Source organism: Tupaia chinensis, unplaced genomic scaffold (genome assembly GCF_000334495.1).
Source record: "Tupaia chinensis unplaced genomic scaffold, TupChi_1.0 Scaffold000248_2, whole genome shotgun sequence".
Lineage (NCBI taxonomy): Eukaryota > Metazoa > Chordata > Mammalia > Scandentia > Tupaiidae > Tupaia > Tupaia belangeri.
In genome coordinates, this window is record NW_006159727.1 from 3,274,669 (window position 1) to 3,287,788 (window position 13,120).

At 37.8% G+C, this 13,120-nt stretch overlaps 1 protein-coding gene across 1 annotated transcript in view; it reads right to left on the bottom strand.

The window, feature by feature from the left end:
* SYTL5 (synaptotagmin like 5) overlaps positions 1 to 13,120 on the bottom strand; it is a 249,156-nt gene that overhangs the window by 108,179 nt on the left and 127,857 nt on the right. The window contains exon 3 of the mRNA XM_006148891.3: positions 291 to 777. Coding sequence (XP_006148953.1) covers positions 291 to 409 — 119 coding nt within the window. The 5' untranslated portion in view covers positions 410 to 777. The remainder of the gene's footprint in view (positions 1 to 290; positions 778 to 13,120) is intronic.

Below are 13,120 nucleotides of genomic sequence, written 5' to 3' on the forward strand. Positions count from 1 at the left end.
AAAGTTATGTGTAATCCAATGTAATATAACGAAGATTATGATGATAATTTTAAAAAAAGAAAAGAAAATGAACATTTCGTCAACATCATATTATTCTCTCAATTCCATCCCCCGATCTGGTTAAATGGTGAGATACCAAAGTTTTCTAATATCTAGGCTACTGCTGGGAACCCATGAAATCCTTGACCAACATCTTACATCTTATTTAGATTTTGCCCTGCTTCTGTTCTAAATAATTTCAAACAAACAGAAAGAAGTCAAGGAGTACCAAAAAGATAGAAGAAAATTACCTTATTCTCTTGTCCTCCACTTTCTTCAAATATTCATCTCTCTTCAGGACTCCCAAGATCATTTCCTTCTCATGATCTAATAAAAATGACAGATTGATAAACTCTGAATTCTTAGACATGGTATTTCAGCAACAGCTATGAGTAGCAGTGGTTGAATCTTCCAGAAGGTGAGTTGATAACTACAATTTTTAAAGTTGTCTCTGATCAAACCGGAGTTACTCAGTTGTTTAATGTAAAGTGGATTTTATGAGGTCTCTGTAGAACTTCTGATGGTAGTTAGGTATTCTTTCAGGCTACACAGACAACAGGTTCCACTGCGATTACATTCCAAGAAAGTCATTATTGTTTTTACTGAAAATGGTCTCAGAAGTGTTCACCGTGGTGTTCAGTCAGGCAGCAGGTGAGTTTCACTAATGATGCTCAACTTTAATCTTTCAGAAAGCTACAAAGCAGGAATCAGATCCACTGGGACAGAATGTAGAAAACGCTGAAAAGGTAGAGAAAACAAAGGGGAGAACTATTAGGTCATATTTTCCCCCATACCACTCATAAAACTGCTTAATTTTTGAAACACTAACATACATAACTGAAAAAGTTTTCAAATAATTAAACAAGCATTTATTAAATATTTATTTTGTATTTTCTTACCATGAAATATTATTTACATTTAATTGGCTCTATATTCTCTATGAAAACTCAATTTCAACCATTATAATTAGCTTTTCTCTTTCCATTGCCACTCTTACAAGTGACTTAGAGATGAATTGGGTCACCACTTTAAGACACTAAGTACACAATCTGGACTGTCCACAACAGATCAGGGCCAGTAATTGGTCTCCTCCTACTCTTCCCACCCTTCCATAACTAGGACCGCAGCATAAAAAGCACTGCTAGTGAAACAAATATGAATCAGTACTATGTGTTTCAATCTGATCATATCTCATAATGTTGAATTTTTAAAATTTAAGTTACAGCAGAATTCATGCAGAATGACAGTATATATATGAGAGATGTACCTTGCAAATACATTATATCTAGTTTAGGAATGCATACATTTGTAGCATGAATATAAGAAAATTCATGGGAAATTTAATATCATGATTATGTCTGAGGATGGAGAGAAAAAGAGAGGAGAACTTGGGGGATTGAATTTTATTGGGTAATGTTTTAATCTCAAGATAGGTGTTTATATGTCATGATGTGCATGGCTGTTTGTGAATTATTCCACGTGTATATTATACACAGCCAAATGGATGTTTTAAAACCACCCCTTTTTCACTGCAAGAAGCCTGCCAGGCTGTCCCTTGTGAGCACATTCATTTGCTTGGTTCCTGGATTCTCTTTTTACAAAATTTTAGAATGATGGCCCTTAGGAGGATCTACCAGGATTTGTGATTGGGCATCATCCCATGATACTATCCCTCAGGTTCTCCCCAGGTCTATGAGTTATAGTCTACATGCAAGTTACATTTGGTTTGCTTGACTCTAAGCCTGGATTTCAAGAATAACTAAAAACACACTCAATGGCTTTTTTGGGCCTCCCAGTAACCATAAAATCAGGCTGACCTCAAAATCTCAAGCAATAAGAAAGGATCAGATCTTGTGCAGAGCTTCTCTCAATGCACATATTTTACAAAGCTACCAACTGTTCGTTTGATACAGTGTAGACCAAAGTAGTTTTGCCAAAGAGACTAAGAACTGAACTGCTGCTACCTATAGACCAAAAGCTAGCCTGCTCTTAAGAAACTGCCCAGGTCAGACTGAGCAGACTCTCTGGATTTACTCCAGACCTTTTCTCCATCTCCAAAGCCCTAACTAGAGGCAGCAAGGATCAGAGAACTAAAAGGTTGAAACAAACAGGAAGCAAGAAGGTTAAGAGCAAAAGGGGCTCCTCAGAAAGGTTAATGGTTTGGTTTTTACATCACTGTCAAGTGGAGTCTCTTCAGATAAAGAACAAGATTGATTTTTCCACCCCTTGCATGTTTCATCTGGTTTAATGCTGAAATGAAAAAAAAAAAATCGGAAACTCAGGGAATAAATAAGATATGATATCATTACAGCTGGGTTCACTTAAAATGTATTTTGTATTTGAAATATCAGATTTAGAATGTTTTACATAGCTATCCTATAGATTTATACTTGGAAATTACTCAAGAGGTTGGGAGCTACAAAAATACTTGTCTTAAAGCTTATGGTTACCCCTGTCTTGGGCTGCAAGAAGTCTGTCCACGGGACCAGCAGTTGGCATAATAGCCATGTTGCTGGACTCTCATGTAGACAACTGCGGTTCGAGTCACAGACCCAGTGGCTTAAACTCATGCCGGGCGTGTGTGCGTGCGTGCCCAAGATCCCGAGAGGAGAATGGAGGAGAAGGGATTGCAGCATGGTCATCCCCCTGGTAGGTGATTTCTAGCCTTCTGTCTCTCTGTCTCTGTCTTTCTTGCAAGTGCACATGCCCTATAGCAAAAACCACTCCAAAACAAACAAACAAACAAACAAACAAACAAAACAGAAGTCTGCCCTCTAAAAATCCAAAAGTCTGCCTCATGAGGAGAATAAAGGCAGTGAAGTACATTGTGGGTAGCGCATGAAGGTAACAGAGAAGATGGTAAAGTGAAGCTATAAGAGAACCAAAGTTTCCCTGTGAGAGTTTAAGTAACAAATTTAGCCCTAAAGGTATTTTACTCATATATGCCTGGACTAAGACTAGTAGTCTTACTAGTTCCTGAACTGTTGTGCAAAATGGTGGCCAAGGATATCAGAAGTAGCCAAAACTCTGTCAAGGAAATCAGATCGTTTCCTTCAGAAGGCTGAAAGGGGCTGTGATGAACTCACAAAAGATGATAATAAAGTCCTTCTGAAGAAAGGGAGACAGTGAGCCTGGGCATAAGGGAGATCCAGGAAGCCAGATGCTGATGGTGCCCATCCAGACTCCAAACAGAGAAGTAGCATCTAGATCAAAAAAAAAAAAAAAAAAAAAAAGAGTGATTGATGTTCAAGTGTTTTAGTTAAACACGCCCAAAAGACACTAGTCAGATTAGGAGTGTGAGATTCATTTCACTTTTATTTTTGAACTCTTTAATAAATAGAACTTTCTCTTTCAACATTTCAGATGTGAATTTTTCCCTCTGGCTATCAGCCTTGCTGAACTAGAAAAGATAACAAGATGTTTTATCGTCATTCTGCTGCCTTCAACACAGATAGCTTTGGACAGGTCATTAACTCTGCCGCTCATCAAAAAAAAAAAAAAAAAAAAAAAAAAAAAATAAAATTTTCAAAAAATTACAGAGACAAAAGTTTAAAAAGTGGCTGTTTTGAGTAACACACACACACTTAAAAACAACAGGGGATGATCTGTGAGTGAAAAGAAAGAGTAAACCTGAATATATCTCGTTACTGTGTACTTCAAATGCAGATTTAGAAATAGAATGTTTGTGGGAGTGTTCTTAGGATGAAATTAATAAGAATAAAGTTAATTTCCTGTTTGCCTGTTACTATGTGAAAACACCACAGTTGGATGAATTTTCATAATACTTAGAGGAATCTTTCGGATACTTAGAACCACAAGCTAAATAGCATGTGCAAAATTTACTTGAGGGTTGGACAGGCAAACAAATGAGCTGTCATTTTGCAGGGGAGTTGTAATTCTAGTATGGCAAAAAATCTACATGATTATCAAGAGGTGAGAATGTCCGTATAAGATAGAGATGTGACGGGGAGAGAAAAAAACTAGTATTTTTACTATGAGCCCCAAGCTGAAAGAGACAAGGCAGATGCTATGGAATTGTAGGCATTTGTTTTCAAGAGAGCAATTCCTTCTCACATGGGCAACCCTGTGTGGTACATTGTGTGGGAATGCAGTAACTGAGCTTTTCTTTTCTTTCTTTCTTTCTTTCTTTTTTTTAAATTTCACAATGGTTATTGATTCTCTGAACAATAATACAAAGGCCAACTAACAGTACCATTAACTTTATTTTGATGCTTCAAGAGCAGCATTTCTCAAAATGCTGCACAATAATAACAGCTGGCACCACTTACATAACTCAACTAATCCTTATGACTCCCTAGTGAAACATATTCTATTATATCCCCATTTTGTAAGTTCAAAAGCTGAGGCACAGGGAAGTTAAGTAACTTGCCCAAGTTGCTTAGTAACTCAGAGCAATTGGTTTGTTTCTGGGACCCTGCTTGCGATCACTACATCTTACTGCTTCTCAGTGCCTCTGTGGAACAGCAGTATCCCATAAGATGTTATTAGATAGTCTAAGGAATTTTTGAAAGTTCTTCAGTCAAACCAAAATTTTGGATGAGTTAAATCACGTTAGAGCTGGCCCCATGGCCTAGTGGTTAAGGGGAACCAGATCCCATACGGCTGACCACGATTCTTATCCCAGGTTCCATGACTTGAAAAACATGCCAGGAGCATGTGTGTGCATGCCCCAAATCCCCACAAGATGGCAAAATGGAGGATAAGAATTGTGGCATGGCTATATCCAAGGGGAATGTTTTCTCTCTCTCCTCTCCCCCCTTCTTTCTCTCTGTCTCTCTATCTTCCTGGTGAGTACATGTGCCCTCTGACCAAAAAAAAAAAAGAAAGGAAGAAAGAAAAAAGTTAGCTATTTTTTTCTTCTTCAAAACTTCTGAGTGAGTGTACCGAACTCACTCCATTTTGTACCCCTCCACTCTTCCACTGTGCCTTAGAGCAGCAGTCCCAGACTTTTGGGCACCAGGGTCTGGTTTTGTGGAAGCCAATTTTTTTCATGAATCAAGGGGGAGGGGAGGGCAGCTTCAGGATGATCTAAGCACATTACATATATGAATTTATATTATTATTACATTATAATGCATAATGAAATAATTATATGACTCACAACTTGGAAGATATTTATGCTTTTAAATGCACATATGCAATAATGCAATACAATAGGTATATATATATGTACAAAATATATATATATATACATATAATACATGTAAATGCACAGGCAGAGGTACAGAATGATACATATTGGCCTGTGAATCATGTTGCATATAAATATTGGAACTGACTATCATGTAGAATCAGTGGGAGCTGGGAGCTTGTTTTCCTGCAACTAGATGGTCCCATGAGGGGGCTCCGATGAGATATAAAGCCTCCACTGATCTGACAAGAGGCAGGGCTCAGGCAATAAACAAATGATGGGGAGAGGCTGTAAATACAGATGGAACATCACTTGCTCATCCCAGGCTCATCTCCTGCCGTGTAGCCCAGTTCCTAACAGACTATAGAGTACCAGACCATGGCCCAAGGACTGGGAACTCCTGCCCTAGAATAACCTCTTCTGACTCTAAGGAGTTTTGCTTGAGGTAAATTCCTACTTGGGGAAGTCATTTAAGATCCTCCAACTGAGAAAATAGCTTGAGCCACTAGCCCTTAACAATAGAAAGCCTAACAATCTTTAACTTGAGAGCAGTCATGTCTCTCTCCAAAGAACTCAGTCTCCTGGACCTTGAGCAAGGGCATTCACATCTCCCTCATGTAGGTATCTTCCCACCAAGTTTGCCCCATTGTTCAGTTCCTTTAAAAGGTCCAGCTTGCTGTGGGAAAGCACAGAGTGGAGCTAAGCAAAACCTGCAGGTATGTATGTATGAAAGTTATTTGTCAGCCTGCTCCTGCTTCCTCTCATTTTATGTTATTAATTGATATTAAACTTCTTTCAAATCGTCTATGGAATTTTCTGTTCATCTTTCAATCTCAGAGCTGAGTTTAACAGCTTCTTAGAGTCATTAATACTCTAATGTTAATTGTGAATTTTTATAGAACTCTCATGTTGGAAAAAATACTTAACATCATTGGTTCTTATTTTGGCATCATATGCTTTTACATTTCTATAGAAGAGACTATTTCTATCTTTCAAAAATAACTGTTTAGGGGACCAGCAGATGGCATAATGGTTATGTCACTTGATTTCCACGTAGTGGACCATGGTTTGAGTCCCAGACCTGGTGACTTAAACTCACATGGGGCACATGTGCATACATGCCCAAAAATCTCAAGAGGAGAATGGAGGAGAAGGGACTGTGGTGTGGCCATCTCCGCTGAGGAGTGATTTCTCACTTTCTGTCTCTCTGTCTCTCTCTGCTCTCTGGCGAGTGCACAAGCACTACAGCAAAACTCTGTCTTAAGAAAAAGTAATTGTTTAGGAGAACACCTACATAACAAATTCAAGAGAGAAAAATTTGAAAAAAAAAGAAGATATATTTTTAGTATTATTCTCAATAGTGGGTATCTGGAAATAGCCTAAAGTTACAGCAATACCATAGTACAGTTTTTAAACAAGATATATAAAACTACATTGATACAGAAAATATCTAAGCTATTATTAGTTGAAACTGGGAAGATAATTATGCATTTAAATGCATATGTATCTAATACAATGCAATAGAAATATGTATAAATATAGTACATGTAAATGTATAGAAAAAGGCACAGAATGATACATATTGGCCTGTGAATCATATTGCATATAAATATTGGAATTGACTTTTCATGGGTTAAAGAAGGGATGAAAGGGGGCTTAGTTCCATATTGCTCATTATATTGAGCATGTTTATATAACCAGAAATAATTTATGTCTTTTAAAAATTTTAAGAAGCAATAAGGTGTGATAACTGACTACAGTTAGAAGCAAAGAAAAGAAAGAGGTTTAAAATTTTTAAGAATTTTATCCTAGAAGAATACAAGTGACAGCATCTGTAATAGAGAAGTGAGAGAGATGTGCTGGGTTTGTGGGAAATAAAATGTGGGTTTCAGGATGTTATGAATTAGATGGCACCATCTTGGTTCTTCAGGAGAAGTTTTCTATCTCCATTCTTGATTTTCTATATGGGATGCCTCCAAAACACATGTTTGATCATTTTTATTCTCATACTGAAAACTCTTCAATGTCTTTCCTTTGATCTTGAAAGTCCAAATTGCCTAATATGGCTTACAAAACTGTTCATGATCTGCCTCGAACTATCCCTCTTTCACCTATCTGTCTCCTAACCACACTGGACATTTCATTCCTCTAAAGAAGTCATAATCTTCCTCATTTCCAGATATTCTGAAAGATTATGCTTGGCACATTCTTCCCCACCTCTCTTCATCTGCTAATTTCTTTCTTCCTTTTTTTTTTTTCTTGAGATTTAGGGTGTGTGTGCTCACCGGAGAGACAAAGACAGAGAGACAGAAAGCAAGAAATCACTCCCCAGGAGGATGGCCATGCTGCAATCCCTTCTCCTCTTTGGATTTTGGCCAGCATGCACACGTGCCCGATGTGAGTTTTAAGCTGCTGGGTCTGGGACTTGAACTGCGGTCAACCTTGTGAGACTCCAACGATGTAATCATTGCAACATCTGATGGTCTCACCATCACATTAGCACCATCTGTTAATTTGTAAGTATCCGTACAGCTCTACCTAAATGGCTGACTCCAGTTCAGTCTAACATTTTACAAAAAACTGAATGACCTTTAAAAATGTTTATATTGTAAACTCCAGAATCTGTGACTGTGTTACCTTATATGGCAAAATAGACTTTGCAAATGTGATTAAATAAGAGATTTTGGAATATATTAGTCTGGATTAAGTGGATGAACCTTTGTAATCACAAGTTCTTACAAGAGTAAAGTTATAAAAGGAATTATAATGACAGAAGCAGAAGGCAGAGTGATGTGATTGTTGACTTTTAAGACGCAGGAAGAGGCACACAAGCCAAGTGATGTAGGCAGCCTCTAGAAGCTGGAAAAGGCAAGCAAATAGATTCTTCTCTGGAGTCTCAGAAAGACTGCAGCCCGGCCAACACCATGATTTTAGCCTCATAAGACTCATTTTGGACTTATGACCTTCAGAACTATAAGACAGTACATTTGTGTTGTTTTATGACATTAAGTTTGTGGTACTAAGTTACAAAAACAACTGAAAAATTATGTGCAATACATTTTCATACTTCTTAAAAGTATGAAACTTGTTGGAATAGGCTAACAATACAGTTTCATACTTCTTTGCATATCCTCTATTAGTCCCATAGTAACACTCTGTTAGTTGCAATAGGCTAACAGAGTGGTCTTCAAATTGTGGCCTGCAGACTGATAACAGGTCTGTGAAATTACTGATTTGTTATTAAATTAAGTATAGAAATCAAGAATAAACATTTAGAAGTTTTGGAATTTGACAGATCAGATATAAATCTGTTGCATCTAATGCTAATTTAAACTTGAATTTTTAATGTATTTTATATCTCATTTATCTAGTAGTTTTTAAATTTATATTTTACAAAAATATTCATCAACAACAGATTAGAAATAAAAATAACAAATGACCTGGTCCTCTACCACAGATATTTTGAGTAGAACTGGACTAGGATGTGTTGTGAAATGAGCAATTCCCGAATTGCAATGGCTTATAGAAGCACAGGTTTATTTCTTGTTCCTGCTATATAGCCCTCAAAAATCCAGCCTGACAGGAAAGCCACCATCTCGAACATTGCCAGGTGCCACACCAGAGGGCAAAGAAAGCTCTGGATGGTCTCACATTAGGAATGAATGAACTAGCCTAGAAGTGATGAACATTTCTACTTATAACTCACTAACCAGAACTGGTGGTCATTTAGCCCTACCTAATTAGAAAGGGGCCAGGAGGTGATAGCCTACCATCTGCTCACAAGGGAAAAAAATTAGAAATATTTGCTGAGCAATACCAAGGGCTATGCCAATACTTCATACTTAGTTAATGATGATTTTCCCTGCTAAACTCTGAGATCTGTAGGAGACCTTTTGTCTTGAGCAGTACTGTAATCCCAGCATCTCACACAATTCCTGGCACTGTAGCAGGTATTGAAAAATACTTGCCAAGAAAATAAATGAATGAATGAGATAAAAATAAAACGTTTGAGAAGTAATTCCTAAAATAAAAACTGGAGTACAGAGCACTTCATATCAGAAGAGGACATTGAACCGTTCTGAGTTGAGGCTCTATGCCAAAGAGGAGTAGGAAAAAGAAACTAAACTGGTTGATGCTCTAGATGGAGAACTTGGAAAACACTGTAGTTGTGTGGGAGCCACTGAAGTGCTACTGGATTTAGAGTAGAGTATATCACTGAAACTACTATATATGACATGATGGTTCTATTTAAGCATATAAATAGTGAACCCACTTCCAATAATTCTGTTACAGCATTACATAAAATATTACCATCTTTAGAATGGATGTACAGAAAATGAACAGAAAACTGTTTCACATCGTTTTTAAAAAGCTTCTAAGGAGAATATGAGGACAAGAGAGATACATCACACAACATATGAAAGAAGATAAGTGACTGCAATTTTCTTGGAATCGTTCTATGTAAGTGGAGCTTACTAGCTCCAAATGCAACACAAATGCTCATTCTTTATGTTCCACTTGTTTTCTGCTCAGTAACAAACCACCCTGATATGCAATGGCTTAAAACACACAATTATCATCCTTTCTTACTGTTTTGTGCGTTGACTGAGCTCAGCTGAGAGGCACTCATTGGTATGTTTTAAGAGGTTGAAGTCTTGACTAACCTCACGGCCTAATGATTAAAGAAGTCCAATCCCACATGGCCATCCACACAATTAAAGTCCCAGACCCAGCAGTTTAAAAAGCACACCAGGTGTGTGTGTGTGTGTGTGTGTGTGTGTGTGTGTGTGTGTGTGTGTGTGTGTGTGTGTGTGTGTGTGTGTGTGTGTGTGTGTGTGTGTGTGTGTGTGTGTGTGTGTGTGTGTGTGTGTGTGTGCACACCCCAAATTCTGAGAGGGTGGAGAAATGGAAGAGAAAGTATACAGTGTGATTGTGTCCCACTGGGGGGTGCTTTCTCCTCCCCCTCTTTGTTTCTCTTTGGCAAGGACACACGCCCTCTGGTAAAAATTTAAAAAATAGAAAAAAAAAAAGAAGAAGCTGAAGTCAAATGGCAACTGAAATTGTAGTCATTTTAAAGGTAGACCACCAGTTGGGGTAAGGATGATACACTCATGTCTGGCAGTTGATGCTAGCTGCTAGCTGGGAGCAGGTTGAAGCTATTGACCACACCACCTATGTATTGCTTCTCCTTCATGATGGTCTCAGGGTAGTCAGACCAAGTCTTCTGAGAGGATCTTGCAGTGACTACGAGACATCTTATTACTTAACCTTGGAAGTTTTACAACCTTAATCACTTCTACCAAATCTTATCTATCACTAAACTAACCAAAGTCATCCCTGATTTAAAGGTGAATTAGATTCCAATGGAATGAAGTAGCAACACAATTGCTGCCCTCATTAACCTACTTTATCAGGTTTCCTAATATACAGGCTATGTTAAGATGGTGGTTGTTAAGAAGTCTGTGGATGAAGGATAACATTCTTTCAGGTATTGATGGAAATGGAGAAGTTGCATGTGCACCATGATTCTCTATTTAGTGTTACTGGACCACTACAAGTGCAAGCACTTTCAATATACAAAAAGAAGTAAGCAGGGTTTGAAACACCTGATGACCTGATCTTTTACACAGATATTTTGAGTAGAACTGGGCTAGAATATGTTGTGAAATAAGCAACTCCCAAATTGCAATGGCTTATAGCAGCACAGAAGTACTAAGAAATAAAAATACAAACATTATCCTTACTTTACTCATAGACACACAAATCAGTGAAAAGATAATACAGTTAGCAGAAATGGAAAGTCTTTGAAATTCTTCTATAAATAAGCAGTATTGTGGATATTGGGAAAAAGCCGGTTCCATGGATTCCCAGGACACATGACAGATTAATAAAGCAAAATAAGATACTGTTCTCAATGCAGTATCTGATGGGTAAAACTATAGAGTCCTTGCACAGTTCCTACAATATTTGTGGGTGCCCCACTATTTGCGGTAGATTCAAAAATCATTTTGGGGACAGTTGATCCCTTAGCTACTCAGTGAGATCTATAGGCTCTCTATCTTGAAAACATACACTTATGTTCTGATGACAAAGGGAGGTAATTTCAGGAGTTCATGAACTGGTCACCCAAGGATATATAGGCCACAGGATAAGCATGCTAATACAAAGCCTTCAGAATCAAAACCTGGCTCTGTATACCATCTCAGAGCTGGTGTTGGAGAAAGTATAGGGTAATGGACTGAGTATAGACTTTGGAAGCTAATGGAATTATAATCCTACTCCCTCAGAAAATAATGTGGACAAGCTACTCTACATTTTTGTATTTCAGGTTATTCTTCTGTAAAATAAGAATATAAATATCGACATCATTTTTTTTGTGTGAATATTAAAATGAATTAATGTATACAAAATGCCTACTACAATGCCTGGCACATAACAGATGCTCAAAAACTTTTAGACTCTTCTAGCTTTTCTATTTTTATTGAAGTTAAGTAATATGTCATTCAAATGGATCAGTGAAAAACAAAAATGAAAACAAAAAGACCTCCATTCCTTTAATTCACAAACTATCTAGGGGTCTCTGGCTTCCTACACTTTTTATTAAGAATTAATAAATCTTGGGGACCAGCAGTTGGCGTAATGGCTATGTCGCTGGACTCCCATGTAGTTGACTGCAGCTTGAGTCCAGGACCCGGTGACTTAAACTTATGCAGGGCACATGTGCATGCGTGCCCAAGATCCAGAGAGGAAAATGGAGGAGAAGGGATTGCGGATGGATTTTTTAAAACAAAGATAATCTTAACATAGCCAATGAGGAGGTGGCAGGGGCATGGTATAAAGGCACTGGACTTTCACATGGCCGACTGTGGTTTGAGTCCTAGATCTGGTGGCTTGCTTTTTCACTTTCCCTCTCTCTTTGTCTCTCTCTGGTCAAATTAAATAATGATAATAATAATAATAATAATTAAATTAATTCTTTTTTAAAATCATGGTCAATGAAAAAAGAATCTGTAATTTCCCTGTAGAGGACTGTTGGAAATGAGAGTTTATAATATGAAAGGCAATGCAATTCTTAAGCAGTTCATGGACTTATGCTGGTCTCCAAACTGGTGGTTACTGGTATGAGATAGTATATGTATAGAAGTTGAGAATGTTTAGAAAATTTTACATCAATTTGATATTGACAGGACATACCAGTGTGCAATCACTGGACTTGTCTCATTGTGCAACATATTTTACAGAAGTATTAGTCTGAGGTGGTTTGGAAAAATCAAACAAACAAGCAAAAAGGTGTTTGGTTTGCTTCATTATTTGTTTTGTTTTGTATCGCCACAGTTAATTTTGGAAACACCACGCTAAGGTCATCTTAAATACATTTTCTTTTAATGTACCTCAAACTAGGTATTCTTCCTACCAATAACAAAGTCTGGAGATCTGAACATCAAGTTTTATGATCAGAGAGTGGAAAGAGAACGTATGATATGACATCAGGGCAAATTCCCCTGACTGAAGAAGGGAATAAGTGCTCTAGCAGTGGAGTGTGGAGAAGGTAGAGGGAAATGAGATTGGGAAAGGCCTGATGCTACTTGGCTTCTGAGAGCACAGACTGGTTAAAGGCACTAGGGGAGGAAGAGTTTGTGGCAATTGAAGTAATGGGCATGCTGAGGGGGCTGATAGATCGAGGAGCCTTGAATAATGATAAAAGGCTCAAAGAACACAGTGGTCCCTTAACGAAAGGTGATTGAGAGGAAGCCAAGCAGTCATACTCTGGAGATAGGACTAGATCAGTGACAGCTTCATAAATACTAGCACAGATTGGATAAGCTTGAAAACCACAGAGCTAGGTAGAAATTATGACAGCAGGGAAAAAAAATCCCAGAAAGATGCTGTTAGATGTTACTTAACTTGGGGACCAGCAGTTAGCATAAT